General features: G+C 42.7%; 1 protein-coding gene across 1 annotated transcript; it reads right to left on the bottom strand.

Annotated features, from left to right (window-relative positions):
- Positions 1–10,707: 10,707 nt before the first annotated feature.
- LOC121635620 (circumsporozoite protein-like) lies at positions 10,708–11,647 on the bottom strand. The gene is made up of 2 exons (XM_041978896.1): positions 11,009–11,647; positions 10,708–10,933 (listed from the first exon to the last, which is right to left on the bottom strand). Exons 1-2 carry the CDS (start codon positions 11,385–11,387, stop codon positions 10,743–10,745), a joined length of 570 nt encoding a protein of 189 aa, XP_041834830.1. The 5' UTR covers positions 11,388–11,647; the 3' UTR covers positions 10,708–10,742.
- Positions 11,648–12,153: the final 506 nt, after the last annotated feature.

Genomic DNA, 12,153 nt, shown 5'->3' with positions numbered 1-12,153 from the left:
TGGCATTCAAAAACAAAACAAAAACAAATCAGTGACCAATATAACCACCTTTCTTTGCGAGGACACTCAAAAGCCTGCCATCCATAGATTCCGTCAGTGTCTTGATCTGTTCACGATCAACATTGCGTGCAGCAGCAACCACAGCCTCCCAGACTCTGTTCAGAGAGGTGTACTGTTTTCCCTCCCTGTAGATCTCACATTTGATGATGGACCACAGGTTCTCTATAGGGTTAAGATCAGGTGAACAAGGAGGCCATGTCATTATTTTTTCTTCTTTTAGCCCTGTACTGATCCAGCCACGGGCCCTTCCATCTGGCCCATCAAGACTCACTCTCATTTCATCAATCCATAAAACCTTAGAAAAATCAGTCGTATGATATTTCTTGGCCCAGTCTTGACGTTTTATCTTGTGTGTCTTGTTCAGTGGTGGTCGTTTTTCAGCCTTCCTTACCTTGGCCATGTCCCTGAGTATTGCACACCTTGTGCTTCTTGGCACTCCAGTGATGTTGCAGCTCTGAAATATGGCAAAACTGGTGGCCAATGGCATCTTGGCAGCTTCATGCTTGATTTTCCTCAGTTCATGGGCAGTTATTTTGCTCCTTGTTTTTTCAACACGCTTCTTGCGACCCTGTTGACTATTTTGAATGAAACGCTTGATTGTTCGATGATCACGCCTCAAAAGCTTGGCAATTTTAAGAGTGCTGCATCCCTCTGCAAGACATCTCACTATTTTTGACTTTTCAGAGTCCGTCAAATCTCTCTTCTGACCCATTTTGCCAAAGGAATGGAAGTTGCCTAATAATTATGCACACCTGATATAGGGTGTTGATGTCATTAGACCACACCCCTTCTCATTACAGAGATGCACATCACCTGATATGCTTAATTGGTAGTAGGCTTTCAAGGCTGTACTGGTTGGAGTAGAACAATATGCATAAAGAGGATGGTGTGGTCAAAATACTCATTTGCCTAATAATTCTGCACACACTTTAGGCTGAAATGCACTGATGCCTACAAAGCAAATGGGGGAAATAATAAATAAATAAAACATATCAAAGTCCATCTAGTGTGCGATTTCCACCACCTGAAATGTCATACAGAAATGAAAGAGAAGCAATCAGTTCAAAGTGCATGTCTGCAGAAATAAAAAAGGACTGAACAGAAGCGCTGCTTTAAATTTCCTCTACAACACCAAGAATGAGATGGATCCAAATAAAAATGTGCCTGAAAAATACTTAGGAAGCGTGTAACGCAGCAGGGCCGCTGCTAGCCATTTGGGGCCCCTAAGCACAACTGCTAGGCGGTGCCCCTAATTTTTAAATTTTTTTATTTTTTTGTGAGGCTTTCTTACAAAAACATTGTTCCATATGCACTAACACCACCAAAAAAATGGCCAGATTTAGAGGGAAAAATATTCACAATGATGTGTAGTTTAATGTTCTCTTAGTGTTCTTAGAGTTCCAGCTGTAGCTTAAGATCACAAAATCACACCATAGATGAGAAGATAAAATCTTAATTAATTCACCCATGCAGTAATTATCTAAATGGAGGCTCTTATTAGCTTAGTTAAATCCAGTAGTAACTCTTTGTTTTCATGGGTCAGTGTAGCTCATTTTGTGACCGGGACATGTCACATGTAACTGTCATGTCCAAATATTCTGTTACTGTAGTGGTGACATTTACAGAGTGTCATTGAACATATCAGAAGCTCATTCAGCTCAGTGAACAATGACGCATCTCATTTAACATCTCTGATTGGCTGGAGTTAAGCAGACGGTACTTTATGTGTTTAGTGTAGAGATGGGATTTATGGCTCTTTGAAGGGAGCCGGATCTTAAGGAGCCATTCCTTTCAAAGAGCCATTCAAAAGACTGGCTCGTTCTCACAATATCTTACAAAATTTAACAATATATAGGAATGGCAAACAATCAAAATATGTACCTATATGAAATCTACTATACAAGATTAAAAAAATGATAGGAAAAATATGGATAAAAAAGGATAAACCTGAGCAGTCAGTGCAAGTTCTAGTAAATGTTTTGGATAGAACTCAGTATTTGTTTCCAAACAATACTCTCTGCCCATAGATGCTTCACATGAACAGAGCGTGTTGGACATCAGACTTCTATTATGTCACAAATGTTATTAATTTTATTTTCATTTGACTCAACTGTACTACTTCTTATTTACTTATTTATTCATTCATTTATTTATTCATTCAGTCATTTTTAGCTGGAAGGGGGGGTGGGGGGGATTGGGCTTGGGCTTGGCGTGTGTGTGTATACATGTGTGCGTGTGACTGTGTGAAAGATTTCATTGAGTGTTTTTATTATGTTTTTAATCATGTAAAGAACTTTATAAATAAAGTTTGATATGATGGAGGCAGTGTCAAAAATATGTATGTAAAAAGAACGGCTCACAGCTGTGAATCGGTTTCCATTGTTCACTTAAAAGAGTCATTCAAAAGAATCGATTCGTTCATGAACGTCACATCTCTAGTTTAGTGTGTGTAAAGAGGCCGAAGTTAGTACAAGCTCACACTTCACACTTCGCTGTAAAATGTGTTACTTCAGATTTGCTGTGATTATGTTTATGATCGTGAGCCTGTTTTTATTTTATTTTATTTTTTGGACGGGATATAAATGCCTGGAAAACTTCGTTAGATTACGTAAAAGGTAACTATCCATCACAGTTTATCCCTGCAGAGCTACACACTACCGATCCTGAGACACTGGTGACAATATTAGCGATAACACTCAAGGATGTCGTATTAAGTTACATTAATTTTCATTAGCTGCTACAAATTAACACAGCAATAAAATGCTTGTTATAGATTATTACATTTTACTAAATTAAGTAAAGTTTAAGTAAAAGTTTAAGAAGTAAAGAAATGGAAAACAAACAATTCCCCACACTGCAGAAAGATAATGATTCAATTCTCTCTGATGGTTTTTACTGTTTTACTCTCATTTGCTCATATTTCCTTTGTTATGAACTAAAAGGTAAAACATAAAAAACCTTAAATAAGCAGAGGCATTGTTATCACAATGAGAGAATAATTAGAAAGCTTTACAGTCGTCTAGTACAGTAAATCGAAAAAACAGTAAGCAGATGAAACTGAGTCAAACTGGGATCCATAAATTAATTTTATTATTGAAGGTGAAAATGTATTTCTAACATTTAACAAAAATGCTAAGGGTGAGGGGGGGGGGGGGGGGGGGGGGGGGGGGTATTGCGACTGCTGGGAAGCAAATAATGAAATATTTCTGACATTTAAATGTTTGTCAGCCCCGATTAATTAGCCAGCATTGTCCACATGTTGCTAAGCAACAAGGATTGTTTAGACCCAAAGTGAGCTGTGACCAACAGAGAAGCGGTGATATATCCGCTCATCGCTGAGGTGGCAACAGCCTTGAAACATCCGGGTGACATTTTGATTTCTTTTCTGCTGCACTAATAAGTCTGTGTCATTCTGAGTCAAAGGAGGCGGCAGAAAGAAAGCTGACAGGCTCGAGGCGGCAGGAGTGACGGGAACACTGCAGCATGAAAACTGTCACAGCTCTGAATCACAGAGCTGCGCTCGTGTGAAGGACACGAGCTTCGTTCTGGCTTCTTTTCACCAGATAATCTGCTGAATGAGTGTTAACACCAAGCTCTGAAGATCCGTCCATTATCTTCTTAATAAATAAATGATGAATGTTGAAATATTCCATTAAATATATACATTTGCCATAAAATACTGAATAAATCAATAAAATGTACGTTTTCAATGATTAAATTACGTATTTAATGACACATTTATTTATTTATTTATGCTAATCACAATATTTATCTATCTATTAAATAATTTAATTAATCATTTACTAATTTTTCTTATATTTACTTATTTATTCATCAACACATAAATCAATAAAGTTTGATTTATATAGAACTTTTCATACAACAAAATAACAATAATAATAAAAAAAAATTAAGATAATTTCAACATCAAATCAAAAATTTGAAGATAAGCCTTCATAGACCAAAGTATACAACCAAACCAAATTAAAACACACACCTAATCGATTGCTCACACAGATACGGCACACAATGGCCCCTCCACCCATCCACCAATCCCAGTTTCCACACACTCCCTAATATTGATGCTGCTGTGAGGAAGCAACGTCTTGGGGATCTGTCCACACTGGTAGGTCCCCTACCCACAACCGCAGAGGCCACCACCACAGGAACCGCCCACATCTAGGCTGGCTGGGTCCCAGACCACAACCAGTAGGATGCAGTGCAGGACCCGACCACTCAACCGGACAAGGAGGAACCTGCAGCCCCCAGCGTGGAGTTTAAATAAATCCATAAAAAGATCAAATTAACCTAAAATCAACACACAGACATCTTGATGGAAAATAAATATAATACATAAATATATAAATAAATAAAAGTGTTAAATAAAATAATAATTGAATAAATAAAATATAATAAATAAACTCAATAAAATAAAATAAATCAACAAGTGTCGTAAAATAAATAAGTTTTAATAACTATATCATAACTACTGAAAAATTTATATTTCATTCATTTGTTTTGTATTTTTAAAATGGCATATTTATTAATTTTGTGAAATAGTTATTCAGCTATTCATTTTAAATTAATTAATTTTGAATATAACTGCTCTGAAACTTCCTGAGAGGTCCGTGGTGCAGAAACAGACCGACAGGCAGGTAACGGACGAGGTTACAGAGGTGTGTGCACGTCCTGTGGGCAGGAAGCAGCCTGGTTAGTTTAGTAGCTGATGTCCTAACTGGTAAACATCAGCTCAATGCAGACAGCAGAAGATAGTGGTTCCAGTCCAGAACAAGGCACTTCCACTGTTAAAGGGTGCAGGCTGTAATGTTTAACTCCTCAAAAACATTCATTCAATTCAGCTTTATTTACTCAGTGATAATTCACAACAGTCTATCTCAGGTTAACCTACTGCGATCAGGTTTTTTAATTCATTCAATGGTCTTGTATCTTTTAATAGTCTTTTATTCTTATGGTTTCATGCACTCAGAGGAGTACTCTCTTTTTGTGTTTGTGTATTTTATATCATTCTTCTGTGTCTGTTGTTGGTTTTGTTTTGTTTTTGTACAAATGATGGCCTCTTCTATTTTACTGCTAAACAAATCTACCTTCAGGTATCAATAAAGTTACTTTGACCTTGACTAGACACATTCCAGTTCATTGTAGTCCAATTAAAATCCAATTAAAACAAATCCATCACACAATCCAAATGAGTCTAATTTATAATAACTGTGTTCATATAAAGCAGTTAATTTAAAAATAATTAGCTGATACAGTGGATTTCATCAAATCTTCTCCTTGAATCAGTCCTCTATCCTGAGTTTCATAAGGAGACTGTGGAGAGGAAAACCTCCAGCAGAACCAGAACCAGGAACCTGTTGAGGGGTGGAGAGGACATGAAAGAGGGGCAACAAGCAGCATAACTCTAAGCCAGGGACACCTGCAGAGAAAGAAGAAGAGAAACACAAAACAATGACAAAAACAATGACAAATATCCATGCATGGAGAGTAAAGAGAGCAGAGAGGAGCCCAGTGCATCATGGGACGTGCCCCAGCAGCCTCGGCCTACTGCAGCAGGACTAAAGGATGGATCAGGGTCACCAGGCGAGACCTGAATATTTTAAAGGAAATTTTAGACCCTTTTCCAAACCCAGTAATAAGGAGTTGCAGTAGTTTCATCTTGAAGTAACAAATCCATGGACTCATTTTCTGCATTACTCTGAGACTGGATGTTCAATTCACAATTCAATTCATACAACTTTATTTATCTCTGACAGGCAGTCTCCCCACAAAAAAGATAGAAGGATCAAATCAATAACCAGCCCACCAGCAACATTCAAACCCAATCAGGACGTGTCAGCCACAGATCAGAAAAACAAACAATTAGCAAGTCATTAATAATTAATCAGCAGATCATGACATCACTACACGAAATGCAAACATAAATAGATAATGACCTGTAAAAGTGGCTAAGAGCAAGACTGCTGTCAAAGGTTATTAAGAGGCAGAACCCCGGCAAAGCAGCCGGACCTGACTCTGTCTGTCCCTCCTCCACCCTCCCCTCCACAGCTGTCTCCAGTGTTCACATCTTCAACACCTCATTGGAGACATGCCATGTGCCAGCCTGCTTCAAAACCTCCACCATCATCCCCGTCCCCAACAAGCCAAGAACCACAAGACTTAATGACTACAAACCTGTCGCCTTGACCTCTGTGGTAATGAGCGCCTTGTGCTGTCCCACCACAGTTCGCCTACAGAGCCAAAAGGTCTGGGGACGATGCTGTGAACATGGCCCTCTTACAGCACCGAGCCTCCTCAGGAACCTATGCAAGGATCCTGTTTGTGGATTTTAGCTCTGCCTTCAACACCATCATCCCGGCTCTCCTGCAGGACAAGCTCTCTCAGCTGAATGCGCCTGACTCCACCTGCAGGTGAATCACAGACTTCCTGTTGGACAGGAAGCAGCATGTGAAGCTGGGTGTCCATGTTTCTGTCTCTCGGACTATCAGCATCGGTTCCTCTAAAGGCTGTGTCCTTTCCCCCTTTCTCTTCTCCTTGTATAACCAACAACTGCACCTCCAGTCATCAATCTGTCAAGCTCCTGAAGTTTGCGGACGACACCACCCTCATTGGACTCATCTCTGGTGGGGAAGAGTCTGTCTACAGGTGGGAAATTGCCCATCTGGTGTGTTGGTGCAGTCAGAACAACCTGGAGCTCAATGCTCTTAAGACACTGGAGTTGGTTGTGGACTTCAGGAAGAACGCTGCTCCACCCATCCCTATCGCCCTGTGAGACTCCCCAGTCAGCACTGTGGAGTCCTTCCGCTTCCTGGGTACCATCATCAGCTGGGAGCTGAACAACATCTGCCTCACCAAGAAAGCTCAGCAGAGGACGTACAACCTGCAGCAGCTGAAGAAGTTCAACCTGCCAAAGACAATGATGTTGTCCCCCCCCCATCATTGTGAAAATCATTTAAAATGGGCATGACAGCACTAAAAGGAAGTGTTCACACTGAGGGCAATCCGATTTATTAATGAACTTTGCTTTCTGGACCCATTCCTCCCAGAAGGAGGTCAGGTCTGCTAACTGGACTCCACTGATTCTGGATCAGATCCTCACAATATTATTCAGACTGGTCTCATCCCTGACAGATAAACCATGAAACCAACTGAAAAAAAATATTAAAAGACTTTCAATAAAAGAACAATAGAAGATTTAATAAACTCATTGCAGATACATTAAAATATTTCAGTTTTTGAATCAGGTGGATCCTTTGCTGCGATCTCTTTGCGAGTCGAACATGGTTCTCCAGCACTTATAACTGTCTGAAATTTCCACATTCTTGCCATGAATGATGCTGACTGATCTCAGATTTTTCTAAAGTGTGTTTCTTATTTTGGGAATATTACGTTGGTGAAGAGAAACTGGCTCTAGAAACCAGTGTGAGATCCTGGTCTAAAATAAATCCAAGGTTCCTCACTGTAGTACTGGAAGCCTAGTTAGTACAATCCAGAGTAAATGCATAGCTACACAGTCTTCATGAGGTATTCAGGTCCAAAAAACAACAACCTCAGTGTGTCTGAGAAATTAAATATAACATATTGAGGCCAGTAAAGCTGGTGTTACTACCAAGAATTAATTAGTTGATGGATTAGCAGCTCCATTAAATCGATAAGATGAAAATATTGGTTAAAATCTTGCCTGCAGTGTTGGTATTTAGGGGTGCATAAGTGTGTGTGTGTGTGTGTGTGTGTGTGTGTGTGTGTGTGTGTGTGTGTGTGTGTGTATGTGTGTTAACAGTTAAATGCAGACTTTAAATTGCAAATGTCTTTCACAGACTTGTACCTGAAACTAATATCCTGAACACTTCTAATGATCAGTTGAAAAAAAGCTCCCAGTTCTGTCAGCTTTACAAAGTGGAAGAACATTTTTTTCCTGACTCAGCATTTTTTAGGCCATTATCTAACACTGCTGCTGCATTTCTTGGTTCTTGGTTTGACCCATCCTGGTCCAGTTCTGCAGTACTTTCAGCAAAATGTGATCCAACATCCTGCATTTACACTGTTACTCAGTCTGCAGCAGTTTAACTGCCCCCTCAAAATCCAACAATTTCATACTCATGGACATATTTTTAGTTATAATTGCATAGAAAAACATGATGGCCTGTCATGTTTGTTCCAACCCTCGTTGAGCAGGAACATTAAGTGGCCATCTTTTATAATGGAGACAAACATCCATAGTCCTGACTAATACCTGATTCAAGCATAAAAATAAAAAGTAATTTAAATAAATAAAAATAAAAAAAAGTTAAACACAAAAATTACTTCTGCAGATTTCTGCAGACTAGGTCATATTATATATTTTTTTTTATAAATTATGTAAATTTATATGCTATAATATTTATTTAAATAAATTTGTATATTATATGTAATATAGTTAAATTTTACATATTGTTTAAACATAATTTAAACAAATAAATGAATAAATATCAAATAAATGTACATTTATTTGAAGTCAAATTTTGTTTACTATTTTCAGTGTAAATAATGTAAATATTAATCCCTACATAAAATGTATTAATTGTATGTTTAGTATAATAAACCTGCATTAATACAATCATCATCCTCCAAAACAAGGCCATAAATTATTTCATTTGACTAAATATTTTAAAAATATGTATATATGAAGTATAAATCATTATAAATTTCATTTGAGGATTAATAACATATTTTACATTAACTCATGTTATTAAAAGTTAAGAATTTGAAGGACCAATCAGACCTTCAGTTTATCAACAGTGAGAAGCTATGGCATTTAGGAGGATATTTGGGTTTTATTATTATTTTATTTTATTTTATTTTGTTTTATTTATTTTTTCAACCTGTCCTTTCCAGCATCATAGCAAGCAAAAATGATAATCTGGTTGGTGTATCGTGCTGAACAAATTTCTAAAACAAGAGTTCTTAAATAATAACCAAATCAAAAAGACTTATCACAAAAGTAGCACAACAGCGATCAGATACTAACTCACAGGGAAAAAAAAGAATTATCTCTTAGTATATAAACCCACTGGACAACTCAGTAACTGTGTCAGCAGGCAGAGCATGAGGAATAAGGAGTGATCAGTGATGAACAGTGGCGAGTGAGATCGTGCAAATGCGACCACGCCTCTACAGAGGTCAGAGGCAGACCAGGGCCAGAGACCCGGGCCCTCAGCAGTAGCCCCAGTGCACCAATCAAAGCTACCCCACCCCGAAGACAACTCCAGCCCCACTTGAAGGGCGGCAGAGGAGAGCCCAAGCAAGAGCACCCCTGTGGTCTGGGGGCGCAGCTCCGAGTAGGCCAAGATCGGCAGCCGCCGCCCCCCGACAGGGACCGGCCATCCAGGGCAGCCTGAGCGAAGGGCCCAAGGCCCCAGGAGCCCGCATCATGCCTAGGAGGACCAGGCCCTCCCAGACAACCACTCGGCATAGGCCAGCACACACCCCGATGTTCCAGCCGCACACCCCGGACACACCCGCACACCCCCTCCTCCCCCACCCTCCACCTACTCCAATCTCCACCCCCATGTAATAATATACATATTTGGGTTTTATTAGCATGTACAGCTGAGTGTCATCAGCATAATAATTGATCATTAACATAATGGTCTTGAATAAGCTGACCAAAAGGAAGCATGGAAATAGAAAAAAGAAGGGACTGAGTCCTGTGGTACACCATAACTCAGTTGAGCCCTGAAAGTGTAAAATTATTCAGTGAGTTATAATAGAGAGGAATGAGGTTAATAAATTATAAACTAGACTTAAAGCTGTTGAAAACATTGTTTTTTATTGATTTATAAAGCAAAGTTGATTTTTTTCTCTTTTTTTCAGAACCTTAAATAAAAAGGAAAGTTTAGGGATTGATCTATAGTTTAGACACAAGGGGTCTAAATGCAGTCTCTTTAGTAGTTAAAAATATTTTAGATAACAGTTTTGATAGTGGAGAAAACTTCATTAAATATCCAGATTCCATGAAAAGAATTTTCTTGAGGACTCAATTGTAATTATTCAAGAATCAGCATCAATGATTCAAATGGTGTTTCGCTGTGATGTTGTTACAATCTGTCCTGCCACTCCCCTGATTCTCCAGCACTCCCCTGATCCTCCACACCTGTTCCTGATCCGCTCATCGTAATCTAGTCAATCTGCCACACCTGTCTTCCTTTGTTCCCCAGTCCTTTATATACCCCATCAGTTCAGTCTCTCATTGTCGGACCTTAATCCACACATCTCAAGGACTCACTCCCGTTCCGTCTCCAGATTCCTCACGTCCCAGTCGGTAATCGTATGTGTATCTGCAATATTCCATTCTATGAATAAATCTGTTAAACGTCCCCTTGGCTTCCTGGAGTCCATGTGTAACAGAAGGTCCGACCAAAAACCGACGAAATGTGCTGGAGAAAACGCATTCAGGAGGAATTACTGCCAGACCTGGAGGTTTACCTTTCCCCGAAGGACTTCAGTGCGGTCCACACCACATGGGACACCTATGTGGACGCACTGGCTGAGCTCCCCGGACCCCTGGTGAGGCTCCGCTCAGCGATGGACCTGGTCACCCAGTTGGAAGCCAGACCAACCCTTCTCCTTGTGTTTCCGGATCTGGCCGAACTGGTAAAGGAGGCTTGGGAGGTTTATATGGAGGCTCAACTGGAGAGTGTAGGTTTGAGAGCACCACCAGCGTCTCCCCCGGCTTCCACGCCAGCGTCCGCAGCGTCTCCCCCGGCTTCCACGCCAGCGCCTGCAGCGTCTCCCCCGGCTTCCACGCCAGCGCCTGCAGCGTCTCCCCCGGCTTCCACGCCAGCGCCTGCAGCGTCTCCCCCGGCTTCCACGCCAGCGTCTCCCTCGTCGCCTCCAGCTCCCAGGCTCACGTCCCCTGTGTCGCCTCCAGCTCCCAGGTTCACGTCCCCTGTGTCGCCTCCAGCTCCCAGGCTCATGTCCCCTGAGCTGACGTCTGCTCCGGCTCCACAGCGTCCGACGCCCCAGCAACGGTCTACTCTGGCTCCACAGCGTCTGACGCTACAGCCACGGTCAGCACCTGTCCTGCGGCCTCCTGTGCCTGTTCCCCGGTCCTGTCTGGCTCTACAGCATCCGACGCCCCAGCAACGGTCAGTTCCGGCTCCACAGCGTCCGACGCCACAGCCACGATCAGCCCCGGTCCTGCAGCCTCCCATGTCTGCTTCCCAGTCCTGTTCTGCTCCGCAGCTTCCAACGTCTGCTCCCCGGTCAGCCCCGGCTCCACAGCGTCCGACGCCCCAGCCACGATCAGCCCCGGTCCTACAGACTCCCATGTCTGCTTCCCAGTCCTGTTCTGCTCCGCAGCCTCCGACTCCTGCTCCCCGGTCAGTCCCGGCTCTACAGCGTCCTACACCACAGCCCCGGTCTGCACCAGCCCTGCAGCCTTCTCCGCCTGCTTCCCAGTCCGGTCCGGCTCTACAGTGCCAGACGCCACAGCAACGGTCAGTCCCGGCTCTTCTGCGTCTGACACCACAGCCCCGGTCTGTTCCTGTCTTGCAGCCTCCCGTGCCTGCTCCCCGGTCTTCACCGGATCTCCCACATCATACACCGATGCCACGGATTGTTCCTGCTCGGTCTCCGACGTCTGCGCCACGGGCGGCACCATTGTTACCTCCGACACCAGCGCAACGGTCCTGTTCGGCGCTCACCAGTCCGAGGTCAGCTCAAGTCTCCGAGGAGGTCGACTGCTTCGACGCTCCTCTCCCGCCAGTGGGTCCAGTCTCCGAGGGGGTCTCAGAGCGAGACGCTCCTCTCCAGCCCCTGGTTCTGTCCAGCCTGTCAGTTCCTGTCTCCGAGGAGGTAGATGGTTTCTGCGCTCCTCTCCCGCCAGTGGCTCCGGTCTCCGAGGGGGTCTCCAAGTGGGACGCTCCTCTCCAGCCTCTGGGTCCTTCCTGTTTCCCGCTCCTGTCAGTGCGACCTTCCCGTCGCCCACCAGAGACTCAGCTCCAGTCAGTGCGACCTCCCGGTCGCCCGCCAGAGACTCAGCTCCAGTCAGTGCGACCTCCCGGTCGCCCGCCAGAGACTCAGCTCCAGTCAGTG

The sequence above is a fragment of the Melanotaenia boesemani genome, chromosome 24 (assembly GCF_017639745.1).
Source record: "Melanotaenia boesemani isolate fMelBoe1 chromosome 24, fMelBoe1.pri, whole genome shotgun sequence".
NCBI lineage: Eukaryota > Metazoa > Chordata > Actinopteri > Atheriniformes > Melanotaeniidae > Melanotaenia > Melanotaenia boesemani.
Note: the sequence above shows the minus strand (reverse complement) of the source record. Positions and strands in the feature narration are given on the sequence as shown.

Excerpts from the sequence above, each read along its gene's own strand:
- LOC121635620 (XM_041978896.1), bottom strand. The coding sequence starts at position 11,387 with ATGGGAGTCTGTAGGACCGGGGCTGATCGTGGCTGGGGCGTCGGACGC. Across the intron at positions 10,934-11,008 it reads CCTGGGAGCTGGAGGCGACA|CTGGCGTGGAAGCCGGGGGA; the intron begins CAGGGGACGTGA and ends ACGAGGGAGACG.